Source organism: Amblyomma americanum, chromosome 2 (genome assembly GCF_052857255.1).
Source record: "Amblyomma americanum isolate KBUSLIRL-KWMA chromosome 2, ASM5285725v1, whole genome shotgun sequence".
Lineage (NCBI taxonomy): Eukaryota > Metazoa > Arthropoda > Arachnida > Ixodida > Ixodidae > Amblyomma > Amblyomma americanum.
The window spans coordinates 9,569,736-9,593,239 of NC_135498.1; the positions used below are offsets into that span (position 1 = coordinate 9,569,736).

At 42.1% G+C, this 23,504-nt stretch overlaps 1 protein-coding gene across 50 annotated transcripts in view; it reads right to left on the bottom strand.

Moving 5' to 3' along the window:
• Window positions 1-23,504, bottom strand: part of LOC144120523 (basement membrane-specific heparan sulfate proteoglycan core protein-like) — a 329,407-nt gene that overhangs the window by 49,592 nt on the left and 256,311 nt on the right. For 47 of the 50 annotated variants that reach the window (XM_077653043.1, XM_077653042.1, XM_077653040.1 and 44 more), the window contains 14 exons: window positions 22,620-22,712; window positions 22,442-22,525; window positions 20,628-20,870; window positions 19,657-19,770; window positions 19,381-19,508; window positions 18,670-18,756; window positions 18,233-18,294; window positions 11,243-11,349; window positions 10,615-10,789; window positions 9,895-10,176; window positions 7,074-7,267; window positions 5,266-5,383; window positions 2,612-2,760; window positions 469-586 (listed from right to left, as the gene is read on the bottom strand). In XM_077653043.1, the coding sequence (XP_077509169.1) occupies window positions 469-586; window positions 2,612-2,760; window positions 5,266-5,383; window positions 7,074-7,267; window positions 9,895-10,176; window positions 10,615-10,789; window positions 11,243-11,349; window positions 18,233-18,294; window positions 18,670-18,756; window positions 19,381-19,508; window positions 19,657-19,770; window positions 20,628-20,870; window positions 22,442-22,525; window positions 22,620-22,712 (1,954 nt within the window). The remainder of the gene's footprint in view (window positions 1-468; window positions 587-2,611; window positions 2,761-5,265; window positions 5,384-7,073; window positions 7,268-9,894; window positions 10,177-10,614; window positions 10,790-11,242; window positions 11,350-18,232; window positions 18,295-18,669; window positions 18,757-19,380; window positions 19,509-19,656; window positions 19,771-20,627; window positions 20,871-22,441; window positions 22,526-22,619; window positions 22,713-23,504) is intronic. The other 3 variants (XM_077652995.1, XM_077653045.1, XM_077652994.1) reach the window with 2 other exon arrangements.

The window sequence follows — 23,504 nt, forward strand, 5'->3', positions numbered from 1 at the left end:
ACACATAACTCTGGCATTTTTTTCATTCGGAAGAATATAATCAATAACGTGCAGTGCAGTTTTTTGCTTTTGCTCGTATATTTTACGTTCGCTGCTGTGCCAGTCCATCAAGATGTACGTGCTTGTGCACAAGGCCGGCTTGGGAAGGTCGACGCAGCCGCGTTGCCATGTGCACTTACAACTTCTTGAAAAACTCATTTTTTCTTTTAAAGCACTCGAAATTGGTCATTTTTTTGCAGTAGCGAAAGAGCTAAGTAATGATAAAGCCGAACTACATACACATGCAACTCCATGTACGGCATCCTATGATAAGAAAAATTTTATGAAAATTTTTTTTAGTTCTAGTATGCATCTCATAAAAGTGGCCACTCTACAAGACTGAGAGGAGGCATTTAGTTTCTTTAGAGCAGAATACAGCAAATAAAGGACTAGCAAAGGAAGGATAGATTCAGGGAAAGCAGTCCTTACGGTCAACTTCCAGCACAGCAGTGGCTCGAGCTATGCCTTCTCTATTTTCTGCCACGCAGGTGTAGTGACCCCTGTCCTGGACAACGGTTTGCTCAATTGTCAGTGTGTCGTCCTGTACCTACAAGAGCACAAAAGAGTTCAGCAATATTAGTATCACCAATTCATTAAAAGGCCTCTGAAACATTTCCATACTGTAGCATATGTACTGTATTTACTCGCATGATTTGCGCCCTTGCATAATTTGTGCACTTCCCAATTTATTACCCGGGTTTATAAAAAAAAAAAAGCTTTTGCTCGTATATTTTACGTTCGCTGCTGTGCCAGTCCATCAACATGTACGTGCTTGTGCACAGGGCAGGCTTGGGAAGGTCAACGCAGCCGCGTTGCCATGTGCAACTGCAAAAGATGAAAGTGATGGGAGGATGAATTATGTGCCGTTTACCCAGCTCGCTTGTGCTGGCAACCACTTTTCAGCTGAATAGATGCAAAAACAAAACTTCCGGTAACCTTCAGCATGCAGTGAAATCCGAAATTAGCAAACCATTTATATGAAAAAAGCCAATAGTGATTGATACCAAGGAGCATAGAGGAATATTTCTATCATTTCTTTCTTAATTCGTGGCACTGATCAATGAGAAATTAATAACACAATAATTTTATCGCTGAAAGATAACTGATCAGAAAGTAGAACAAAAAACAACCTCGTGTAACCAGTGGGATCCGAACCACATCCTCCAAATTTCAATTTCTTCATCTGCTCAACAGCTTAACAAGGGGGCCTGTGTACTGGGAGTCTTCATGCCAAAGGTAGCATAAGAGGGTTCCACAGAGAGCTTCCACCCTCCCCATTTGATCACATTCCATGTGGCACTCATAGTAATATGGGATGCACTGTCTGCTGACATGAACGAGGACGGTGCTAATGAACACTCTAAAGGTTAGGTTACACGCAACATAAATGCCCTCATATGTAGAAGAGTGGAAAGCCGCTGCCATGGCTAGAGCAGCAGACGTGAAATTCAGAGGTCATGGGTCCGAACCATTTGTTTAGCTTATCACTAGTCAGCCGGGCCACACTCGACAGCACTGTTTTATCGCCTTTCATCTCCATTTGCTTCTGACTGCTTGCTTTGCAACTGTATTGCCACGAATATTTGTACTGTTCGTTTGTTCATTCTTCAAAGCTTCTGGAACGCGGCTTTATCGCTTTGTTTGTGATGCAAGACGCGACCAGATTTATCTCGATATATCGCATCCAGGAGGAGCCGATTTTACATTGTTCCAGACTGTTGATATAACTTTGCACGCTGTATCTCGAAAGTTTGCTATCAGCTTTAAATTTAGCATGACTGAGAGCAGCAGGCATTCTGTTCGACGACTGCCGAGCACGCTTCTTGCTTTCGCCGTCGCTGAATCATTCAGTTCATTGTGGGCGCAAGTCAGCCCAACAAACAGTTTATATTGAAAGCGTTCTTTTGCTGTCTTCCTCACTACCCGTAGTGCATGCCGTCGCCACTATGTGTCAGTATTTTTGCACGTTTATTGCTTGGAGTTGCATGCTGTCGTACCATTCCACACTGCATAACGTGGGGGAGATACATGCGTCTTATATTTGGAGTTAACTTTTCTGCGGGGGGGGGCAGCGAATAGCACAAGTTGGGGGCAACGACATATAGGCAGCAATATATGGTATATATTGCTCGCTATGACCTTCAGATTTTAGACGTGCTCACAAAATCTCCGCGTAATTTACAAACCCCATTTTTTGAAGCCTTAATTTTAAGATAAAAGCTGCACAAATTAAGCAAGCAAATATGGTTAATGTGTCCCATAGGTGGATCACATCAAAGCCAGCAAGTGCTAGCCATCCCAGTTAGCTCAGTTGGTAGAGCAACTGCTCCGGTGAAGTGGTGGTTCTGCGTTCGAACCCCGGACCAGGACGCATTTAACTACGAAGTTTCTGCGGAAGCTGTATAGCTTTCCTTTGTAGCCATATGACTGTGCTTGATTGCATGCCAATTATTCCCACATTACGATGCTAGGGAAGACATAAGCTAGTCGTAGTTATGCTACATGAGGTGTGGGGACATGGGGACAGCACAATTAAGGGCCCCAACAGCAGCAAAACTAAAGTGGTACTCACAATGTGTCTGTGAGTGAAGTTGCTTCCAACTTTGGCAAACTTGATTACTGGTGTTGGCGTTCCTGTCGCGATACAGCGCAATTTGGCATCCTCTCCTTGTCGCACAGTCTGCCTCTCAGGCTCAATGTGCACTGAAGGAATGTTCCTTCCTGCAAACGAGAGAAAATGCAGACATTGGAAAAAAAAATTGAATGCATTACATAGTACTAAGGAAAAGACTGGTAAAGTAAAAGGTAGGTTGTCAATGTTCACTGCTCATTAAAAGACCCCTGACCAACTCTGCATTTCTGTTCTTAAGGCTTCTTACTCAGTACTCATAGAAAGCTGGAAGCTGCTGAAGTATGTCGAATGCAGATCGTACACTATACCTGTGCAGCATGTGCATTGTACCCTCAATATGGGGCCAATTACATGGCAAAATTTTGTACTGCATCTTCTAAAAGAGGCATCTGTGATGCGCTCACAAATGCAGTCTCACTTCTCAGAGAAGCACACGGGCTAATGATGGCATATTATTTCTGTGGTGGCCCAACAGGCCAGTATAGTACAGTAAAAGCTCGTTAATTCGAATTCCACGAGGCCGCCAGGCCAGTTCGAATTAACCAAAATTCGAACTAATGAAAGTGAGCAAAAATGGATGCTTTTGATGCCCGGAGGGCACGAAAAACATTTACTTAGCAAAACAATCTGGTAGCTTTCTAAGTACTGCTGCAGAGCACCGCTTCGCCACGTGGCACAAGTTTCTGCGTCCACTTCTTTGGCTTCTCCGGACAACACCCGGAAGACAAGATTATGTTTGTCTCGAAAGCGGTGAAACCATCCTTCGGAGGCGACAAAATCTTCCAGATTCATGCGCAGGGCGAAATCGGCCGCCTTCGCCATGATAATTGGGCCGCTCAGTGGAATGTCTGCGCTTCTCATTTCCTTCACCCACGTGATCACAGCGGTCTCAATCTCCGGATACTTGGCTAATCGGTGCCTTTTTCTGTTGCTGGCGAAATCTTCGGCTTCGTAGGAATCCTCGATGGCCTTCCTATTTCGGACGTAGGTCGACAACGTGCTTTGTGGAATCCCGTGCTTTTTTGCGATTTCCACTTTGCTGGCCTTCCGTTTGTCCACCTCGCGTAAAATCGCCACTTTCTCCTTCACCGTCTTGGAGCAGTATTTCCCACGCGAACACATCTTGCGGACACAAGCTCACAGCAAGCGGCGTGCAAAACGAGGGCTAAAACACTAAAACGTCGTTCCTCGAAGCAGTCGCGGCAGGAAAGACTGGTTAGTACTTGTTCCAGCACCCTAGCGGCGCCCCGATGGTTGTGCCATCTATCGTTTGCCGTGAAAGCTTCCAACGATGGTTTTCAACAGCGGCGCTTGGCGGCGCGCAGTTCGAATTATGGGTGGCGGCACCAATTTTTGAGTGAATTAACGAGCTGTTACGCGCATAGACTTCTATGCACTGCGGACCGGACCACGATGACTACTTCGAATTATCCAAAATTTCGAATTAACAAGTTGTGAATTAACGAGCTTTCACTGTAATGACGAAAAAAAGAAATGTTGATGGTTTGAGCACATGCACGCATACATGCACGCTAACTTGAGCCAACGGTTAAAAATAAATTATTAGAGACAGGCGAGTAAAACAAGTTACATATTGGTGACAGCCATCTTGTGCACCATAAGCAATTTTTTTCTTTCACAATTAATATTTCAATTAAATTTTATTTTCTAAATTAACAAATATTGACTTTAGAGAACAAATTGCATTTGAAGAGTGGTCGAGCACCTTTAGAAACCACCATTCCATCATTTACGATAAGGAAACCCTTACGTGTTTCTCTTTTTCCCAGTTCCAAAGAAAGCCCGCAAAATACAAAATAAACCACGTGATTATTGCCTTTACGCGCTACGATCGTGCTGCTCTTAAGCGTGGTTTGAGCAAACGAAATCACCTGCAGCCTTGCCTTGTCAGATGGGAGGAGAGACAGCGCTGTAGGTGTTTTCCCCCGTTGAGAATACAGGTCTCAGCCAACCATCATCACTCAAAACTTTACTCGACGGCCCGCAGCAGCAACAGGCCGATATGTTGGTGACGGCAACTCGCACTGTCATGTGTGCCAGCTGGCTGACCCAGACGAGAAACCACCACCAACATATCGGTCTGCCGCTGCTGCAGGGCCGTCGAGTCAAGGCTGCAGGTGGTTTCGTTTGCTCAAACCACGGCTGAGAGCAGCACAATCGTGGCGCACAAAGGCGTTAGTCACGTGGCTTATTTTGTATTTTGCGGGCTTTCTCTGGAGCTGGGAAAAAGACACACGTGAGGGTTTCCTTATCATAAATGATGGAATGGGAGTTTCTGAAGGTGCTCGACAACTCTTCAAATGCAATTTGTTGTCTAAAGTCAATATTTTCCTTTTTCTCTCTTGCCATGTGGTTCTTTCATGCACTGAAATCCTTGTTACAAGAGCAATTTCTCGATTTTATGGAGATAAAAACTTGTCCACAGCAGCCAAGAATGAACCCGCACAATAGTGGCTGCACGCCACAGCCATCAAGTTACTATGGTTAAATGAAATATTGAAGTGTGACAACCGTGGTGACATGCAGTGCATCTTATTAGCAGCAAATAAGGATGCAAGAATTAAAAATCATACTTGTTGTTAGCTGCAGAGGTGCCTGGCCTTGTGCAGTTCCATGACGATTGCTTGCAGTACACATGTAGCTTCCTTGGTTCTGCTCATCAACATTGAGCAAAGTCAGCTCACCTCCCGCCTAGGAGAAAAAGGCACAGGTGAGAGCAGAAATGATGACAGCCCTAAAATGCTGTTAGTAGAGTCCAAGTCAAAGGCATTTGGTGCAACTTTGAAAGAAGTGATTAACAGTGTGGTTTTAGTTGAATCTGCTTGCACACAATTGATGCGCATGAGCCATGAGTGGCGTGTGCATGAACACCCATCCCCTGTGATTTTCTGGAACCTCACTGTGACTAGATTTTCATGAAGCACCACAGAGATGACAGTTTACACAATCTTTCAGTAGAGATAAGTTTGTGAAACTGAAGTATAAGGGTCATTTTAGTGCAACCTTGTGTGTACTGTGTGAAGTAGCTAACTACTTCCATTTTAATACCATTTATAATGCATGCACTTTTATGGCGGAGTATGGTCTCTTGATAAAGCCTTGTAAATAAAAGTGACTATACCTATGACAAGTTTAATTTTTTTGGCAAAAGGCAACCTCACAGTGCAGATGTAAAAATGGGTTTTGATTCACACTTGTCCCCCATTTCCTACAGCTGTGGCAGCAGTGCTTGAAGGAAAAATAAAGGACATAGATCTGACATGCAGCAGGCCTTCTTTCCAGGTCTGACTGCACATTCTGTTATGTTTGTCATAAGCTCACTAATGGTTTATGGGGATTTAAGGTCTCAAAGAAGCTCAGGCTATGGGGTGCCATAGTGAAGGGCTCCGGAAATTCCGACCGCCTGGGGTTCTTTAACATGCACTGACATCGCACCATACATGGGCCTCTAGCATTTCGCCTCCATCGAAATGCGACCGCCGCAGCCGGGACCGCACCCGCATCTTTCGGGTCAGCAGCTGAGTGCCATAACCACTGAGTAAGCTCACCAATGAGAACAGGCTGGATGCAAAAGGGTGAAACTCTGAACACTCACAAATGGCATCGAAATGAACGATTCTCCCATTTTCCTCCACTACCTATTGTGTGCGCCTTGCTTTACTTCACCAAGAGTGGCCATTGCACACATGATACAGCGCTTCACTTTGACAAGAACAGCAGCCATCATGCATGCAACATAAACTTCCTTCAAGGTCTTCTTTAAGCAAACTCCATAATTCAACATGAGCCAATATTCTCAGCATACTTCAGCATTTCTCATAGAAATCTCCTGTGAGTTTTTTTTGTCCCAAATTAATTGTTAGTAAGTTAACCAAGTTTTGATTTAAAACACTCAGGTTCTTTGACGAGCGACTGGAACTGCACTGTAGCTGTAAGCTATTTTTCAATTTTTTTCAGCAGCATGAGGATGAAACATGGAGAAACATGACAACACACAAGTGCTAGCCCGACAGCTTGCCTGTTCAAGTATAGTATTTCAAGTTCAACGAGCAACTTCATAAAACCGATGCAATACCAACTTGCCCGTCAGCTTGGCTTATTCAAGTACATTTCTAGTTCAACAAATACTTTTTCATCAAACCAATGCAATACCAATTAGCCCGACACAGCCTGTCCCATTGCAGCTATTTTTCTTTGCACAATAAGATAAATGTCTAGCAGAATGTGCAAATTCTGGCAGGGTGTTTCAGCAAACATCAAATTGCCCCAGGATGTGATATTAGCATTGTTAGCCTGCCTTCAATAATCCCAGTAATTTAAAAAGAATAATATAACACAAGACAGAAGCGCTCTGCTCAGAGTTGCATTCATAAGCACAAACCTGTCTGGCATTGTCTGGCATTGGACCACCAGAGAATGACCATGTGACGATGGGAGTTGGTCGTCCAGAAGCTCGGCAGTCAAAGCGGACAGTTTCACCTCTCCTAGCCTCGAATCTTGTGGGATGGATGGTGAGATGGGGACCCTCTCCAGCACCTGAGTCATCTTCGGAAACAATGGCAGCCTTTGTTTCTTCTTCAGAAAGGTTAGTGAAAAGAAAGTTAGTAAAAGTGGTTTCATCAATAGTAATCAAGAAAAGTAAAAAGGCCGTTTGGTTAAACTGTATGGCATGTATGACCTCAACCTTGTATTGTGTGTACTATGTCAGACTTTAGAACAAGTATTGCAAGATTAGATCGTAATGTTTTTGCCGTAGGCATACGAAATCATGAATAATTAAGCTAAGCCACTTGAATGGTGAAATAGGCTACTGAGAAAAAAGAACCACACAATGCAAATAAAGTGAAACCAGCATGCATGAAAGTAAAAAAATTAAAAGGAAGTAACAGGCACTATGAGAGAAAGCAAAGAGAAATTGCACAAAAAAAGTGAACGCAATTAAACTTCAAAGCAAAACAGAAATAAGGCGCACGATCAGCTTCAGAAACCCAAAACAAGATGCAGAAGCGTTTTTTTGACATCAGTGAGGAGCAATGACAATTAAGTCTCGCTGCTGGTGAAGCTCAGCAGCACAACTAATGTACCTGAAACTTAACTTAGGCATTTATGCGTGTGTGTGTGTGCATGTGCATACATGCGTGCATGCGTTTGTTTATTTATTACACATACTGCAGGCCTTCGAGGCCCAAGCAGGAGAGGAGTGCGGTGATAAATACCAAAAGACAAGATAAACCGCAGCACCAAAATACAAGCAAAAAAACACGAGCAACAGATGGTCACCAGTAATGCAACATAATAAGCCTAAAAGCTAAACATAGGCAATCATAAGCTCATGAGATTGTGCTTTGGAGGGCACTGGAGTAGCAAGCAATGGGTGCAACTTGACACCTTCCTCCTTGTTATAATCAAATAGAAGTATCATGCAATGCTGTGTCATATGTTGTAAATGTTGAAGAGTTCCAGGGTGATAAGGTGACAGCAATTAAATGATCCCAAGCGCTGATATGCCGGTCCTGACATTGAGGGTGCCTTCCAGAAACCCCAAGTCAGTTGGCTCGCTCACAGGAGGCCACGGTCTTGACAACATTGCCAAGTGTGCTGGAGAACAGGTTGCACATTAAAAAACACAATTAAATCCCCAGGGTCACGTCATATGGGCTGTATCCTGACTGATCCACTGGGACCCTTCTGTGCCATTACTTTGAGCACTTTCTCATCAAAACATTGAGAGCTGAGTGCACGTTCATTGACAAGGGGCACCCAACAGCCACACTATGCGATAGGTACTGTGACCGTCGGGCCCCACTACCTCTTGAGCAGTTTCGGTGAACTGCTTGCCAAGCCATTTTATTTGCACATAACAGATTCTACAAAATCTTGCCTCCACACTGCGATTGTCATGTTGTGAACACAATGAACTATCCTGGGTGAATAAAACCCATTTCCGCTGGCTGCTAGACTCCGAGCCTCCTCCATGCAGTATCAGTGAGCTGACAAATAATTCCTCATGCTCCGCGAAAAAATCTATAAGCATCGCTGACAGTTGCAAACACGGTGTGAAAAACTTCAACCTTATTCCTTACTATCAATGAATGACTGTAGTGCACTAACGATGCAGAAACCAAGATATGAACATTAAGTTTGTATTTCAGTCAGCCTTTTGTTCTTGAAAAAGAAAGTGTACAACACTGCAGAAAATTCCCAAAACTTCAAATTATTGACACCTATTAGGTTCTACTTAAATTCCACAGAAAAGAAAATTCTGTAAATGACTACTGCAGTACAAAAATCATTTTGCAATTCAATCCAGCTAAACATAAAAATGCCAAGGATGATGCACAGCGGTAACTGTATGGTCCAAAAGTTGATCTTTCAGTTACCTAAATGCAAAACATCTGTGTTAGTGCCACGTCAATCATATGGCGTTGTCAAACTCTGAGAGACTCATTCAGGCTGCTCATGCTGTTCACACTTACACATTCAGCATTGAAGGCAGTGTTAAAGTTAAAGCTCCCTCCTGAGCCCCCATCAACAAACACAGCTTATGGTTGTTTTCTAAACACAGTCCAATAACTAACACATTTCAGTGGAAAGACCTGAAGATAGAACGTACTACTGTTCCACTGTTTAGGACTTCTATTGAGAGCCAGAAGTATTTGTGAGTGCAATAATCTGTGCACCTAGCTCAGCATTTCAATTTTTTTTTTCCGTACTAGCTGCTTGTGTTCTGTATTTGGTGCTTTTATCGAAATATTGCCGTTGCCAGAATGCCCAGCCACACAGTATCGCTTGAGAAAATTGCAAAAATTTGCTGAGGAAGCCAAATAAGAAATTTAGCAGCCATTATTTTTTTTTCCCCTCTAAATGTGGTAACATCAGTTCACTTGGCTGGCTTTGTTCATTTTCTTGGAAGGCTCAGCTCACCAAAAGACTGGTTTTTCATCGCTTCCACATAAACTAGACAGGTGACATCGCCAGATGTGTCACTTCAAGAAGCAGATCTCAAATATGATCAAGTAAAATTAGAGAAAGAAAACACTAGCAGTACGGGGGGGGAGATGTATTTTTTTAGTGCCGAGTTCAATTGTAAACACACTAATAAAAGAAATGTTCAGAGTAATGCACTTCATGGCAGTGAGACAGCAGTTCAGAGAATTGCTTCGCTAGTTCGTTTAGTAGGAGTGATTTGAATGTGCACTTACCTCCTTTCACAAACAGTACAGTCCTAATGTTATCTGTTCCCATGGCATTGCTTGCAGTGCAGAAGTACTCTGCTTCGTCCGATTTGCGAGCAGCCGGAATCCTGAAGATTCCATCAATGAATGTAGACTCAGGGTTGAGCACACCATTGCGGCCTCCTGACCATTCGACTTTTGGTTCAGGGAAACCATCTGCCAAGCAGCGGAACTCAACAGGCTGGCCAACATTAACTTCCAGGAAGTGTGGCTCAATTCGTGCTTTTGGGGCTGACTTTTGGTCAAGTCCTGGAGTTTAAAGAAAACAGGGGAAGGAAAAAAGTAAACAAGCCTGAATTAATAACCTACCAAGTTAAAAAAAAAGGAGGCTAGAGTCCCCAGGCAAGTTTTAGTACATGTGACATGTGATACAAACAAGTCTGTAAAATCACAAGCAACCACAGCCATCTCCATGTTTATCATTCCAAACAGAAGTTTGTGAACTATTGTGCCATTCATTACTGTATTTTTTTTACACCACTGAAGTAAGCGCAAGTTCCTGCGCACTTAAAAATTAGTTCATAGCACCGTTCTAAGCCACACCATCATTGATATCATGACTGTAATGAAACTTACTTGATTCGGACAGCCATGAGGCGCTGGCTGGTGCATGACACGAGGTGAGCACCACAACAACACCCTAATAATGAAATGTCTTTTTAAAAAACTACAGCAAGAAGTGCTTACCATCAACGAGAAGAACAGCCTTGTCCTGGGCAACACCTGAACCGTCTGAGCCAGTGCAGACGTAGGTGCCATTGTCTTCAACTCGAACATCAGGCACAGTCAATATTCCACTGGCTTCAGTAGCTCTCAGAGGCAAGTTACCAGATTCCTTGGTCCATACCAAAGAGAAGGGTGTCTAAAACAAAACAGAATGACAATCACAAATGAGTACACACTATTTTCTTCACAGCTTTGTTTCATTTTATGCAGGGTCACTGTTTTTGATAAGTCCTCTCCATTTCAGCCCGTCATTAACCCCTTATGATCTCCTTCACCCTTAAATCTCCACACTATTTTGCCACCTCTTCTGGATTGTCCTTTTGGTTCAATAAACACTAATACAGCATTCTTTACCATCATTAATACTTAACTTGCAACACTTCATTAAGAGCAATTCTGCTAATTTCACAAGCACTGACATATTTTATTATCCCAATTTTAACTTTTCCTAAATGCAATTGGTATAATCAGCAAGCCCAACCTTTCTTTTAAGGTCACGCACATTTAAGAAAACTACAAGCTTAAGAAAACTACAGTTTTCGTAAAGGTGCATGTGTTATAAAAAGTTCAAAAATTTTGTTGTCCTTACCTTTGACTGAGAATATCCAGTACAGCGGATCGTCACAGTTGATCCCACTGGTACCCTTTGGATTCGAGGTTCTTCAACATGAACCCTCATAGACTGCCCGCCACCACCTAAAATGAAACGGCGACTATCAAGCAACTTCATGTCCACAAGAGTGCCTCCAATGGCTTTAACTGTTCATAACTCAAACCGTACAAGGATACACATCCTTCGGATATTTTATACCTTGCGCATGCCACCAACAATTAGTTACAAAACCAGTATCACTGTGCCAGCTCCTTGTTACAATGATCGTGTAGGCAAGACATCAGATGAGCTTGTTGTACTATACTTGTTCATCATAACATGCAAAGACAATAGTCTGCAATAACAATAAACGGATACCTTGCACAACTCTATCCACAGCTACTAATAGATGGTAGCAGGTGGATATTAAATATAATCTAGCCTAAAGTTGATAACAGCGAAAAATATAAAGTAGACACACCACACAAATGTCCTTTAATTAAGTACAGATGCCTTTAGCATAGTTTTCTATTTTGCAAGTTGATGTTGCCTGCTAATTCTCTAACATATTTTTGCAGCAGAATTGCTACACAATACTTATAAAATGGGAATAATGAAATTAAAAGACAACCAGATTGCACTAATTACTTCTTATGCCTGATGGTCCGAAGTCAGAGATACAAGCCTCTCAGCTTTATGAATGAAATATTTTTATGCTGCAAATCAAAATTTCTATTGCAAAAACACAACTTGGTGATGAATTTATAAAAGCTGTATTTTCCCTATTCTGAAAGAATTGTGTTACATTAGTTTTCCAGAGAACAAAGCTTTAATTAATTAGTTTATTTTCATGAATACAGAAAATGATACAAGATGAAATTATATGGTTGTTTTGGCCTTCAGCACTAAGCAGTATGTTTACTAGTATGTACAATAGAAAGTCAATTTACACCAGTAGTCAGACATCTTTTACTTCTGTATCTGCATCAGAAGCAAATGCCTCACCATATAAAGTGGAAATATTTGCTAGTTTTCATTTAGTTGACCTCAATAAAAAAAAGAAGAAAGTAAGCAATGCATAGCTGACAGAATAGCCTCATATAATAAGCGAGGCATTAATTGTCACTGCAAGGCGATTTTCATTTTTAAAAGCTGAGACATCTGAGAGGAAATCTTTCTGCAGTGTATCCATTGTATGATTACGAAAACAGATAGTTGTTACTTTACAACTTTACGCTACTGAAGTACACACTTTGATGAAGTTACGTTAAAGATGGTGAATCTTTAGGCATATAAACAAAGACAACGCACAGTCAACGAAAAAATATTGTGTTATAAAAGTTCACAATGGCACAACATAAATATTAGTACACACAGAAGGACAGTTTAGTGCTAACCAAGACACAAGAATCACGAGCATGTTAGTGAAGCTTTTTGCTTCTGCATGTTAATGCTTTAAACCTGAGTAAGTACCATGTAAAGAAACAGCTCAGACTTTAAATCTAATGCAGTGCGTAACTCGTACATAATGCAAATAGCATGTTTGTCATGCATTAAGTGTCCTTTGCATTTTCTAGAAAGAATCACATCTGCCTTTCAGCCCACAATTAAAACTGATTCTACAGGTGTCAGCACAATAATCTAGACAGATGACTCGCAACTAATTTTAATTTTTGTCAGAATAGAAAAGGTTTTGAATGCTCAAAAAGTTTAGCACTTGAACTTGGGCTACATATAAAATATTGTAAATGTTCACGTGAGCACATAAGCTGTCAGTTCTCATGAAATGGCAAACATGTTACCTCATGCCATTTAGTTATTGATGCTAAGACTAATTCTTCCACTGTCAAATATTTTCAAAACATCACATTAAGGATCAGTGTGGCTTCTTCAACAAAAGAAAGTGCACTCTTCAATTATGAGAATTCAAGCATGTGCCAAAAATTATGCAATGACAATGATGATGACTGATGTGGGCATGAACAGGCACTGTCTGTTGATATGCCAACCTTTGAAAAAGCTTGTCAAATGAAAATGATACTAGTGCATTGCTTGTAGATTTTCAGTGCAGTTAAAAATGCCATGTTTAAGTGCGCAAGTCCCACTGGGACTGTGAAAGTGTTTTTCACACTGCACAAGAAGGAGCGATGCCTAGAGCTGCTCTGTGAACCGATTATGGAGGATAGTGACACGAGAAAGTATGCAGCACCTCCGTACGTTTGCCAATGCAAGCAGCTTACAGGAGCATGTGATGCACACATTGCATGCAGATTAATGACAATACCATAATGCTAGTCATGCATACTGAAACAATGAAACCTGCACTGAAGGAAAGCAGATTATCCTATTCATAGGTAATATAATAGGACATTAGAAAAAGAAATTATGTGCCAATTTGTGTTATCAACCTCTATTAACTACGACAATTTTTAGGCCACAATTTTTTACCAAGACTGTTTTAGTTGCACAGCGTCAACTGACGGGCTAGTTGGTTTTCCATGGTGTTTTACCAGCGCAAGAAGACGCGGACAAAGGAACACAACACAAAGACAATTAAACGAGCACTGAACTGCAACTTTATTTTGGAAAACCGCGAAACCTTTACATATATACCCTCAGAGCCACCACCCACCAGGAAAAAACTCGGGAAATTAAAGCACGTGTCAATCAGCAGGATCAAACGGCACGAACAAAGGGTCAAACTATACAGATGAACAGATAACAAGCCAACCCCAGATAGGTGAAAAAACAAGCAGTGTGAAAAGTTGCACAAAGGAAGTTTTCCTCCTCTCTTTTCCTACATAAAAAACGAAAAGGTACTGACAAAAACACAACACGAAAAATGCGCCCTTAAAAGTGAAAAACATAACGAGACAAACCGCAACATGGAAGCACTAAGAACATGGAGCCGATAAAAAACACGATGTACATGAAAGCCAACAAGGAAACACGGCTAAATGAAAGTCGTTAAAGACCAAAAATGCACAAAATGCACCTGCAAGCAAGCATGTCATTAAAAGCAAAAAAAAAAGGAAGACGTAACCTTAAAAAGCCGTGAAGGCAAAAAACTGTAAAAAAACATAACATGGAAGCAGTGACAGCCAACTATGAACACAGCTGTACAATAAAATATCGAAGCAAATGACAAGAAGTGACAACTAAGAAGCTAAAACTTGAATACTACGGGGAGAAGACAAGGCATGCAATGGCTTCTATGAACGGTGGGGGAAGGAAAGTAAAATCAATTAAAACCAGACAGGAATGCAATCTCCTTCTGTGAAAGTAAAACAGAGGGCGTACTGACACATTTACAAGATTTAAAATCTTGGCTGCTTCTGTTATTTCGTGAGTCAGCTGATTGCGGGATTTCTTTAGAATCATGATTTTTTCAAACACAGGGGCACACTTTTCATCCGGGCCTAGTTGTTCGTGCTGGCATTCCCTGCAGTGGACTGGAAGGTTCCTGAGTGAAGTTCCAGATAAGTCCCTTCTACGTTCCATTAGCCGTTCGTTGATACATCGGCTTGTTTGGCCGGTGTACGCCTTCCCACATGTCAGAGGAACAGAATACACTACTCCCTCGGCACGTGACACCAGAGGGTCTCTGTGTCCTGTTGTGCAACCGGTGTTCTTTTTCAACACGGAATTTACTCTCCGGCACAGCCTGGAAAGGCGATGGGGGGCCGAAAAAACATCTACACCTGCCTTTTTACCTATTTTTTAAAGGTTGCGGGAGATCTTGTGCATACAGAGAATAACGGCGACCTTTTTATTTTGCTGTCGCATTTCAGCTGAAGCATTGGTTCCTCTACGCCTGGTGCTTCTTAACATCTTTTCCGCTACAGAGGTAAGAATTTGATGCGGGTAGCCTGAATGAGTCAGCCTGCAGACTTGGGTTGCAAAACTTTCCTCCATTTTATGCTCGCACAGTTTAGTTAGGGCGTTATTGAAAGTAGACTGAACAGTATTTCTGTTTACCAGCTTCGAGAGTGCTGAGTCATATGCCAGGATAGGTTTTTTGCCCCTTAGCTCAAAAGCTCAGTACACGTGCTCAGGCATGAAAAAAAGTCTAATCGAATGAAACTATTGGCAGGAATCTCGTGCGTTAATTCCAAAGGTGCCAAAGTCATCTCAAAGACACTCAAAACTTGAGCCACTTCGAATGATTATCTTGTAGTAGATGATTACTGGTTCATTTAGATTGCAGCAGCGTTGGTTTTTCAATGGAGGAAAGTTTGCGACCCAAGTCTGCAGGCTGACTCATTCAGGCTACCCACATCAAATTCTTACCTCTGTAGCGGAAAAGATGTTAAGAAGCACCAGGCGTAGAGGAACCAATGCTTCAGCTGAAATGCGACAGCAAAATAAAAAGGTCGCCGTTATTCTCTATATGCACAAGATCTCCTGCAACCTTTAAAAAATAGGTAAAAAGGTGTAGATGTTTTTTCGGCCCCCCATCGCCTTTCCAGGTTGTGCCGGAGAGTAAATTCCGTGTCGAAAAAGAACACCGGTTGCACAACAGGACACAGAGACCCTCTGGTGTCATGTGCCGAGGGAGTAGTGTATTCTGTTCCTCTGACATGTGGGAAGGCGTTCATCGGCCAAACAAGCCGATGTATCAACGAACGGCTAATGGAACATAGAAGGGACTTATCTGGAACTTCACTCAGGAACCTTCCAGTCCACTGCAGGGAATGCCAGCACGAACTAGGCCCGGATGAAAAGTGTGCCCCTGTGTTTGAAAAAATCACGATTCTAAAGAAATGCCGCAATCAACTGACTCGCGAAATAACAGAAGCAGCCAAGATTTTTAATCTCAAGAGTAAATGTGTCTGTACGCCCTCTGTTTTACTTTCACGGAAGGAGATTGCATTCCTGTCTGGTTTTAATTGATTTTACTTTCCTTCCCCCACCGTTCATAGAAGCCATTTCATGCCTTGTCTTCCCCTCGTAGTATTCAAATTTTAGCTTCTCAGTTGTTTGGTTTATGGTTTATGAGGGTTTAACGTCCCAAAGCGACTCAGGCTATGTGAGACGCCGTAGTGAAGGGCTCTGGAAATTTTTGACCACCTGGGGTTCTTTAACGTGCACTGACATCGCACAGCACATGGGCCTCTAGAATTTCGCCTCCATCGAAATTCGACCGCCACAGCCGGGATCGAACCCGCGTCTTTCGGGCCAGCAGCCGAGCGCCATAACCACTCAGCCACCGCGGCGGCTAAGCTTCTCAGTTCTCACTTATCATTTGCCTCGATATTTTATTGTATAGCAAGCTATGTTCATTGTTGGCTGTCACTGCTTCCATGTTACGTTTTTTGCAGTTTTTTGCCTTTACGGCATTTTAAGGTTGAGTCTCCCTTTTTTTCGTTTTTAATGACATGCTTGCAGGTGCATTTTGTGCATTTTTGGCCTTTAATGCATTTTGTCATCCTCCTCGACTTTCGTTTAGCCGTGTTTCCTCGTTGGCTTTCATGTACATCTTGTTTTTTATCGGCTCCATGTTCTTAGTGCTTCCATATTGCAGTTTGTCTCGTTCTGTTTTTCACTTTTAAGGGTGCATTTTTCGTGTCACGTTTTTGTTAGTACCTTTTCGTTTTTTACGTAGAAAAAGAGAGGAGAGAAAACTTCCTTTGCACAACTTTTTGCGCTGCTTGTTTTTTCACCTATCTGGGGTTGGCTTGTTATCTGTTTGTCTGTATAGTTTGACTCTTTGTTTGTGCCGTTTGATCCTGCTGATTGACACGTGCTTTAATTTCCTGAGTTTATTCCTTGAGGGTGGTGGCTATGAGGGTAAATATGTAAAGGTTTCGCATTTTTCCAAAATAAAGTTGCAGTTCAGCGCTCATTGGTCTTTGTTCTGTGTTCCTTCGTCCACATCTTCTTGCACTGATAAAACAACCTTTTAGTCATAGGCACAGCAATTTTGTTCTGAACGCAAAAGTACGTCCTAAAAATGTCTCATGAGAAATTTTTCGCACTGCCATGAGAACTATAGTAGTAATTCATAAAACCTGCCTAGGTCCCTTCCCTGCAGGTTCATTATTTCTTTGAAGTCTGGAAAAGGGCAGTTCCCAAGCCTTAGGCAGTTTAAAGGCTTTGCCTCATCAGGGATATCAAGAAAAATGGTTTATACTTGAATAGTGAAACTAGAAGGAGGTGAACAAAAGAGGAACTATGGAGCATCACTCCGTGGACACAGCTGCCCTCGTCGCTGCAGCCAAAAAAACGAGTAGGAAATCATTCCCTTTGCTTCACGGCCGAGGATGTCAGCACGACAACACCACACTGAGCATAGCAGGCGAGACCACAATGAAGAAGAGGCGGGGAAAGAGGAAGAAGGCAGGTTGACGATACACAACTGGCGACCATTACCCCACACGTGGATGAACGCCACCTCTTGAAACGAGCGTGTGGGCCACACGGCTCTGCACGTGTATGTCCCATCGTGCTGTGTCTTCAGTGCTGGCACAGACAGCCTGCTTTTCTCTCTGGACAATGAATCGATGACCCAGTCAGACGATGCATTGATCGGAGTAGTGCCATGGATCCAAATGAACCGCGATGGAGGAGGTGGTCCAGACACTGAGCATGTCAGGCTGGCGCTTGCACCCAGAGATGCTTCCAGGTTCTTGGGAGTTATTGCAACTGTCTGGAGCAATGGCGGAGTGCCTGGTTCGCGGGTGGTGATGATGTGGGTGACAAAATGCAACTGTGCACAAGTAGTGAGAGCGACAGCCGTGCAAGTGCAATTCACAGATGCTCAGCCACACAGTTTCATGGCTCCACTGCACCACTTGTAAAGGTCGGTTAGAAATGCATTCTTTGAACAGCTTTGGCAAATAGTTTACTTTACGTGCATGGCGCCATGAGATGTTACCGCTCATGGCTTGCTTCAAAGCTTGTTTTCATTCCTTTAGCTCTGATTCAAAACTTCATTTTCTGTAGTGATTTGACTTAAGCGTCAAAAATAAAAATGCAGCTAGTTACCTCCTGAAGGTTCACAGCGACCACCAAGTTGAAGAGGGTTACCACTGTAGCCAGAAGAGCATCTGGAAGAAAAAAAAATGCAACGCGAGCTATAATACCTTTTGCGAAAAAAAATGCTAATTTTTATGGCACGGTATGAACATGAACTAGTGCACAGATGCTTACAAAAACTGAAGTATGCTACAGTGATTTTTTTTTATCCCTTGGCTTTCAGAAATTAGGAGGCAATGTACAACATCAGTATGGTCATGTATGAACAAAAACTGACTCATGATTTCCACCAAATAAACTATGAAAGTAGCTAGGTGCACCCAGCATGCCTAATTTACTCATCCACATGTGTACACCAACATGTTAGCAAAATTTAGCATAGCATATGGTTCACGAGGTTAAATTCTTTTTTATTTAGCATAACAAGTAGTAGTGTGTAAACTCACTGTTCACAGTTTCGTCCTGTGTAGCCTGGTGGGCAGGCATTACACGTTGGCTTGTTGTCAGTGTCCAAAAAGCAAGTTGGAGAAAACCTGTGCAAAAGTGACAAAAGGCAACAAATTGAAAAACACAAATGAGATTTGAACAAGACTACACACACACATGCAGTTTCAGGTGAAAATTAGATCTTGCGCAGCAGCCAAAAGAATGAGAAAATTGGAGGAGGCACTTAAGCTCCACATATATGCAGAATTGCGAATTCTCAAATTTACATTGACCGATCCCTGGGAGTCCTCATACCACTCCTGGCGCAGCGGTGCAGTAGTTAAGTGGAGGTGCTGCTACTGGTGGGGCTCGTGTGACCCATGTGGCTCTTTCCAAGCAACCTCTAGCAACCAATCAATATTATAACTGCCACCTGCCACAGTGGTCAGTTTGCTCAGAATCCGGTGGGCAGTTTGTGTTGATTCCACAAGGTCATGTGAGCTAGGTGGCCCACATAAGTTGCTTCTCCAGGGACTTTTCACTCATTACGCTGACGCCTACACCGCCGGATTTTCTGCAGAATGGGGGTCTTGACACAATAAGGTTTTCAATTACTGCTCAGTGCTCCAGTTTATCTCATAGGCTGAGGCCAGCATGCACAGCAGTGAAGTTTTTGCAGCCGAGTGCCTCAGATGATCAAACCATGAAATCCTTCTGAAAGTGTGCCTTACTGGTTGGATGGCATGGTGTGAGGACATGGGCATGGCTTGCAGTCTTCAGGTGTGCCCCTAGTTGCATCGCCATAAAATCCATCAGCACACCTCTGGCAGTAGTCTCCAACAGTGTTGTGCCTGCATCTCTGGGAGCGAAATACCGAAAAACTCAGTGAAGCCCAATCCCGCCCAGAAAGAAAAAAGAATGTAGTGGCTCCAGTGCAGCACACAGCAAAAACATAACAGTAACACTGGGTTTTTTTTTCTTTTAAGGGGGTTGGGTAAAGGACTTACAACGCAGTTTCCAGAAGCCGCATCACAGGACTCTGAGTGGCCGTTGCAGCGACAACGCGTGCATCTTCCAAGGCCGGGGCCGCTGATGTCTCTGATGTATCCTGGTGCACATTCCTTGGTTTAAAAGTTGAAAAATAGAAGCAATATGAGAGTGGCACACATTCAAAGCCATGCAGCAAAACTAAAATAACATGACTAGTATATGGTTTTATGGCAATGTCTTGTCAGACTTTCATTTACTATCTCAGTAATGGACCGCAACATACTGCTTGTTTTGCAGGTCCAATGGTACTGCGAGTTTATGCGCATCAACAAATGGTAAAAAAAAAAAGTTACAAAATGTAAACAGTTTTTTCATCGCATTGATAGAATTGCAGATTATAAACTAGCAGTCGGGTAACAGCAGGCAGCACTTCCGCATTTTAGTTTTTTTGTGAGTGTTTATTCCCACTTGCAGCATAGGTGCTAAAGGATGCTTGGCAGACTAAACGCAATATTTACTTAGGTATATGTTCATGCATTGAAATTAGAACCTAAGTAGATTGCTGTGCATATCCTTGCCAAAAAAAAATCTTTTAATGTATATAATGCTATCAAATGCTAAGTGATCAGTTGGTTTGTTTGCTGCTAACTGACTGCTACGTTGGTCTCAACCATTAAGCCACTGTTGAACTGGAGCAACTTGGAAGTCATGCTTAATGTGCATGAACTATCTGTCTGTGTTGGTATTACACCACATTGCTTTGCTTTCAATTCTACTCCAACCTTATTGTCCGTTGTGCCCAGTGACAAAGGCCGGCAATGATGAGGGCTTGGTCTTGTGTGAATCAAAGCAAGAAAAGGATAAAAATGAAAGAAATGGAATGGAATGGTGTGTTATTCCAGCCCTAGCTTTTGCCACATCAAAACTTGGCCAACTATGCAACTATGACCCCTATGCAGGTTGGAAACAGGGGAAACACCACCCTCACCTCACACGAGAGGCCATTGTATCCCGGTGGGCACGTGCACTGCTCCACCTCCACAGCAACGGCATGGCCGGCAGAACGCAGAGGAACGGCCGTCGAAAGGGAGACGTCACTCAGGCTGGAACTACGCATGCGCGAGTTGAACGAGGCCCGGATCAACAGCACTTCTATGTTGGCCAGCACCTTCATGATGTCCTCGCGAGTTGCCACAGTTGGGCCACGAGAGTCCACTCGCTGCCACTTGGCCTGCAGCAGCACAGTCTCCTTTAACACTGCCCTCATGTTCACAGGAGGAGCAACACAGGTTGAACAAGCTGGCACAGCTGTATGGCACGTGAAGCTGACACACAGCTGACTGCTAATTTCAAATTCCACATCCATAATAAGAACAGCACTGCGAAGTTTCATACAATAGAATCCCAAGTATCATCATTTCTGCAAACAAAACTGTGCGATATATTCCCTAGCAGCAGGATGTTTTTTCACAATGAAATCTGAATTCCCCCAACTGAAAGGGCAAGCACTGGCCTGCTAAAGCTGCTCCAAATATGTGCTGCAAAAGAGAGACAATACAGCCAAAATGGCATGTCTCAAAATTGCATCACCTAGCTTCTTCTACCGCTGCTAGCCAAGACCAGACACCATGCCAAAATTTTTTACTTACAATACAAAGAAATCATTCGACAGAGTGAGACTACTAGCTCCACACTATGCATTAAATGCAATTTAATTAAATACAAAGCGAAATTTGATTACCGAGTACATTCTCTTTAACCAAGTATCCTCAAGTTGATAAAAACATACATAGCCGTGTAAATAGTTGAGCCCTCTGAGCTCAAAAATGTGCAGGTTTTTATGTCCTGCAGGAATCATGTATAGATGCGAACTTCTTTGTGCAGTAATGATGCAAGCATGTTTTATGAAGAACAGGTCTCCTAAGGAGGAACACAGCTTTGAAATCCCCAAAACTGGCCAAAACATTTATTTTTTTATAAATGCTGTATCAGCTTGTATGCTTTATTTTTTTATGCTGTCCCGATGCTTCATTGCTGAAATCGAGCAGGAAGCACTAAAAAAATTGTAAACTGCAGCGAAATGCTTGAGCGATGGGAGTTTTTCTCAGTCACGGTTTCATGCCCAGATATTCACAATGCGGAGCAGATTTTTTCGTGACTGCTTTATCTATTTTGGCCCCGTTTGTTCTGTTGCACTCCTAGGACCATAGTGCAGGTGAAGATGAAGACATTTTTTTTTTTAAATTTCTTGTATGAAATTTTGTTCTCACTTTAGATATGTTAACAAGTGCAGCATCACAAAAATTCAAAACCAAAAATTGTGCGTTGCGAAAAAAAATTCTAAAAATGCCCTGACCAGTAACACCGCAATATGAATGCAACGAATGCTGAATCACCCTTCTGCCACACTAATTTTGCAGACTTTTCACAAGATCCAGAGGAAAAAAATATGTTAGAAAACAATTATCTGGAGATACAACAGTGTAATTTTGCAAAATTAGACATAAAACTGTTAGGTATTATAAAATATTAGTTATATTATAGTATAAACAGTAGCAAAGAATTTGATTCAAATACATCAAGAAATTAAGAAATTGCTTGCTAAAAGCTGTGTCTCCCTAAACATAGAAGGGCAAAAATGCATTAGTCGATAGTTCTTATTACATTGGACAATGAAAATGGCCCTTGTGAACAAAAGTATAAAAACAAATTCAAGTATGTACTACATGCAAGAATCACAGCAGCACTGTCTAAGTTATCACACAAGGCAAGTTATGTACAATATTTAAGAATTTCACTCACCTCTCTCAAAACTATTTCAAAGGTCCTTGTTTCAGAGGGTGGGAGAGGAGGAATGTTTACATAGAATATGGTAACACCATTTCCCTGAAACAGAAAAGTCGTTCATCAATGAAGACAAGCCATAAACCTTTAGCAAAACCCAACCTGAAGCAGGACCCAATCTGAGGAAATCGCTTACGGTGATCTGAACATCAGCATCACTGTAGGTTTCTCCATCAGAGTCGGCAGTGAATCGCTGGGTGTAGCGAAGTAATCCTCCATAAGAAGTGAGCTGAAAGGCATAGAACAAAAGCCCGTTATAATAGATGGCAGTAGACTTCTGGCATTTCGTCCAGACTTCCAACTTCAACGTAACACAGACTGAGCCCAATATAGGATGCTTCCTGTGAATAAAAAATGAAGTGCTAAAAATTGGTGCAATGTACAAAAACATAAGCAAAGACACAGCTGGTACTCATGTTGGGCAAGTGGCAGTACTGTATGCATCCCACCGAGTCAGCAATTAAGGCAAGAAAAATTGTATTAATCATGTAATAAAACCTTAACAACTAATCATGTGCAATACACACAAAGAGGTAATTTTAGGCATTTTGTATATAAAAGACTATTTCATACCTGCTTCATTTAGATACAAAAGGAAGAGTTAGAGCCTCAACACATTACCCAGTACATTACATGCACATCTGGATGCATTTTTTTCCCAAAAGAAGGTAATTTTACGCAATTTGTATAGAAGAACATTTAGTACATTCTTCACATACCAACAAAAGGAAGAATTTAGGGCTTCAAGACAATATCCAATGCGTTACATGCACATCTGGATGCATTTTTATCCACAAAAGAACTGCCTTCATAAAAGGGGTGATGCGGGTCTTAGTTATTTTTGGTGTGATCCTTATAATTATCGTGAGGGTGTGGTTTTTTTATGCAGAGTTCAATTACGCAAATAAATTTTGGTTAGCTAAACTTGAATATAAATAATATGGAGTTTTGTGGTTTTCATTGGGCTCTTCGTTACAGGCAGTTAGCCAAAAAATGTTCTTAAATTATTACAAATAATTAT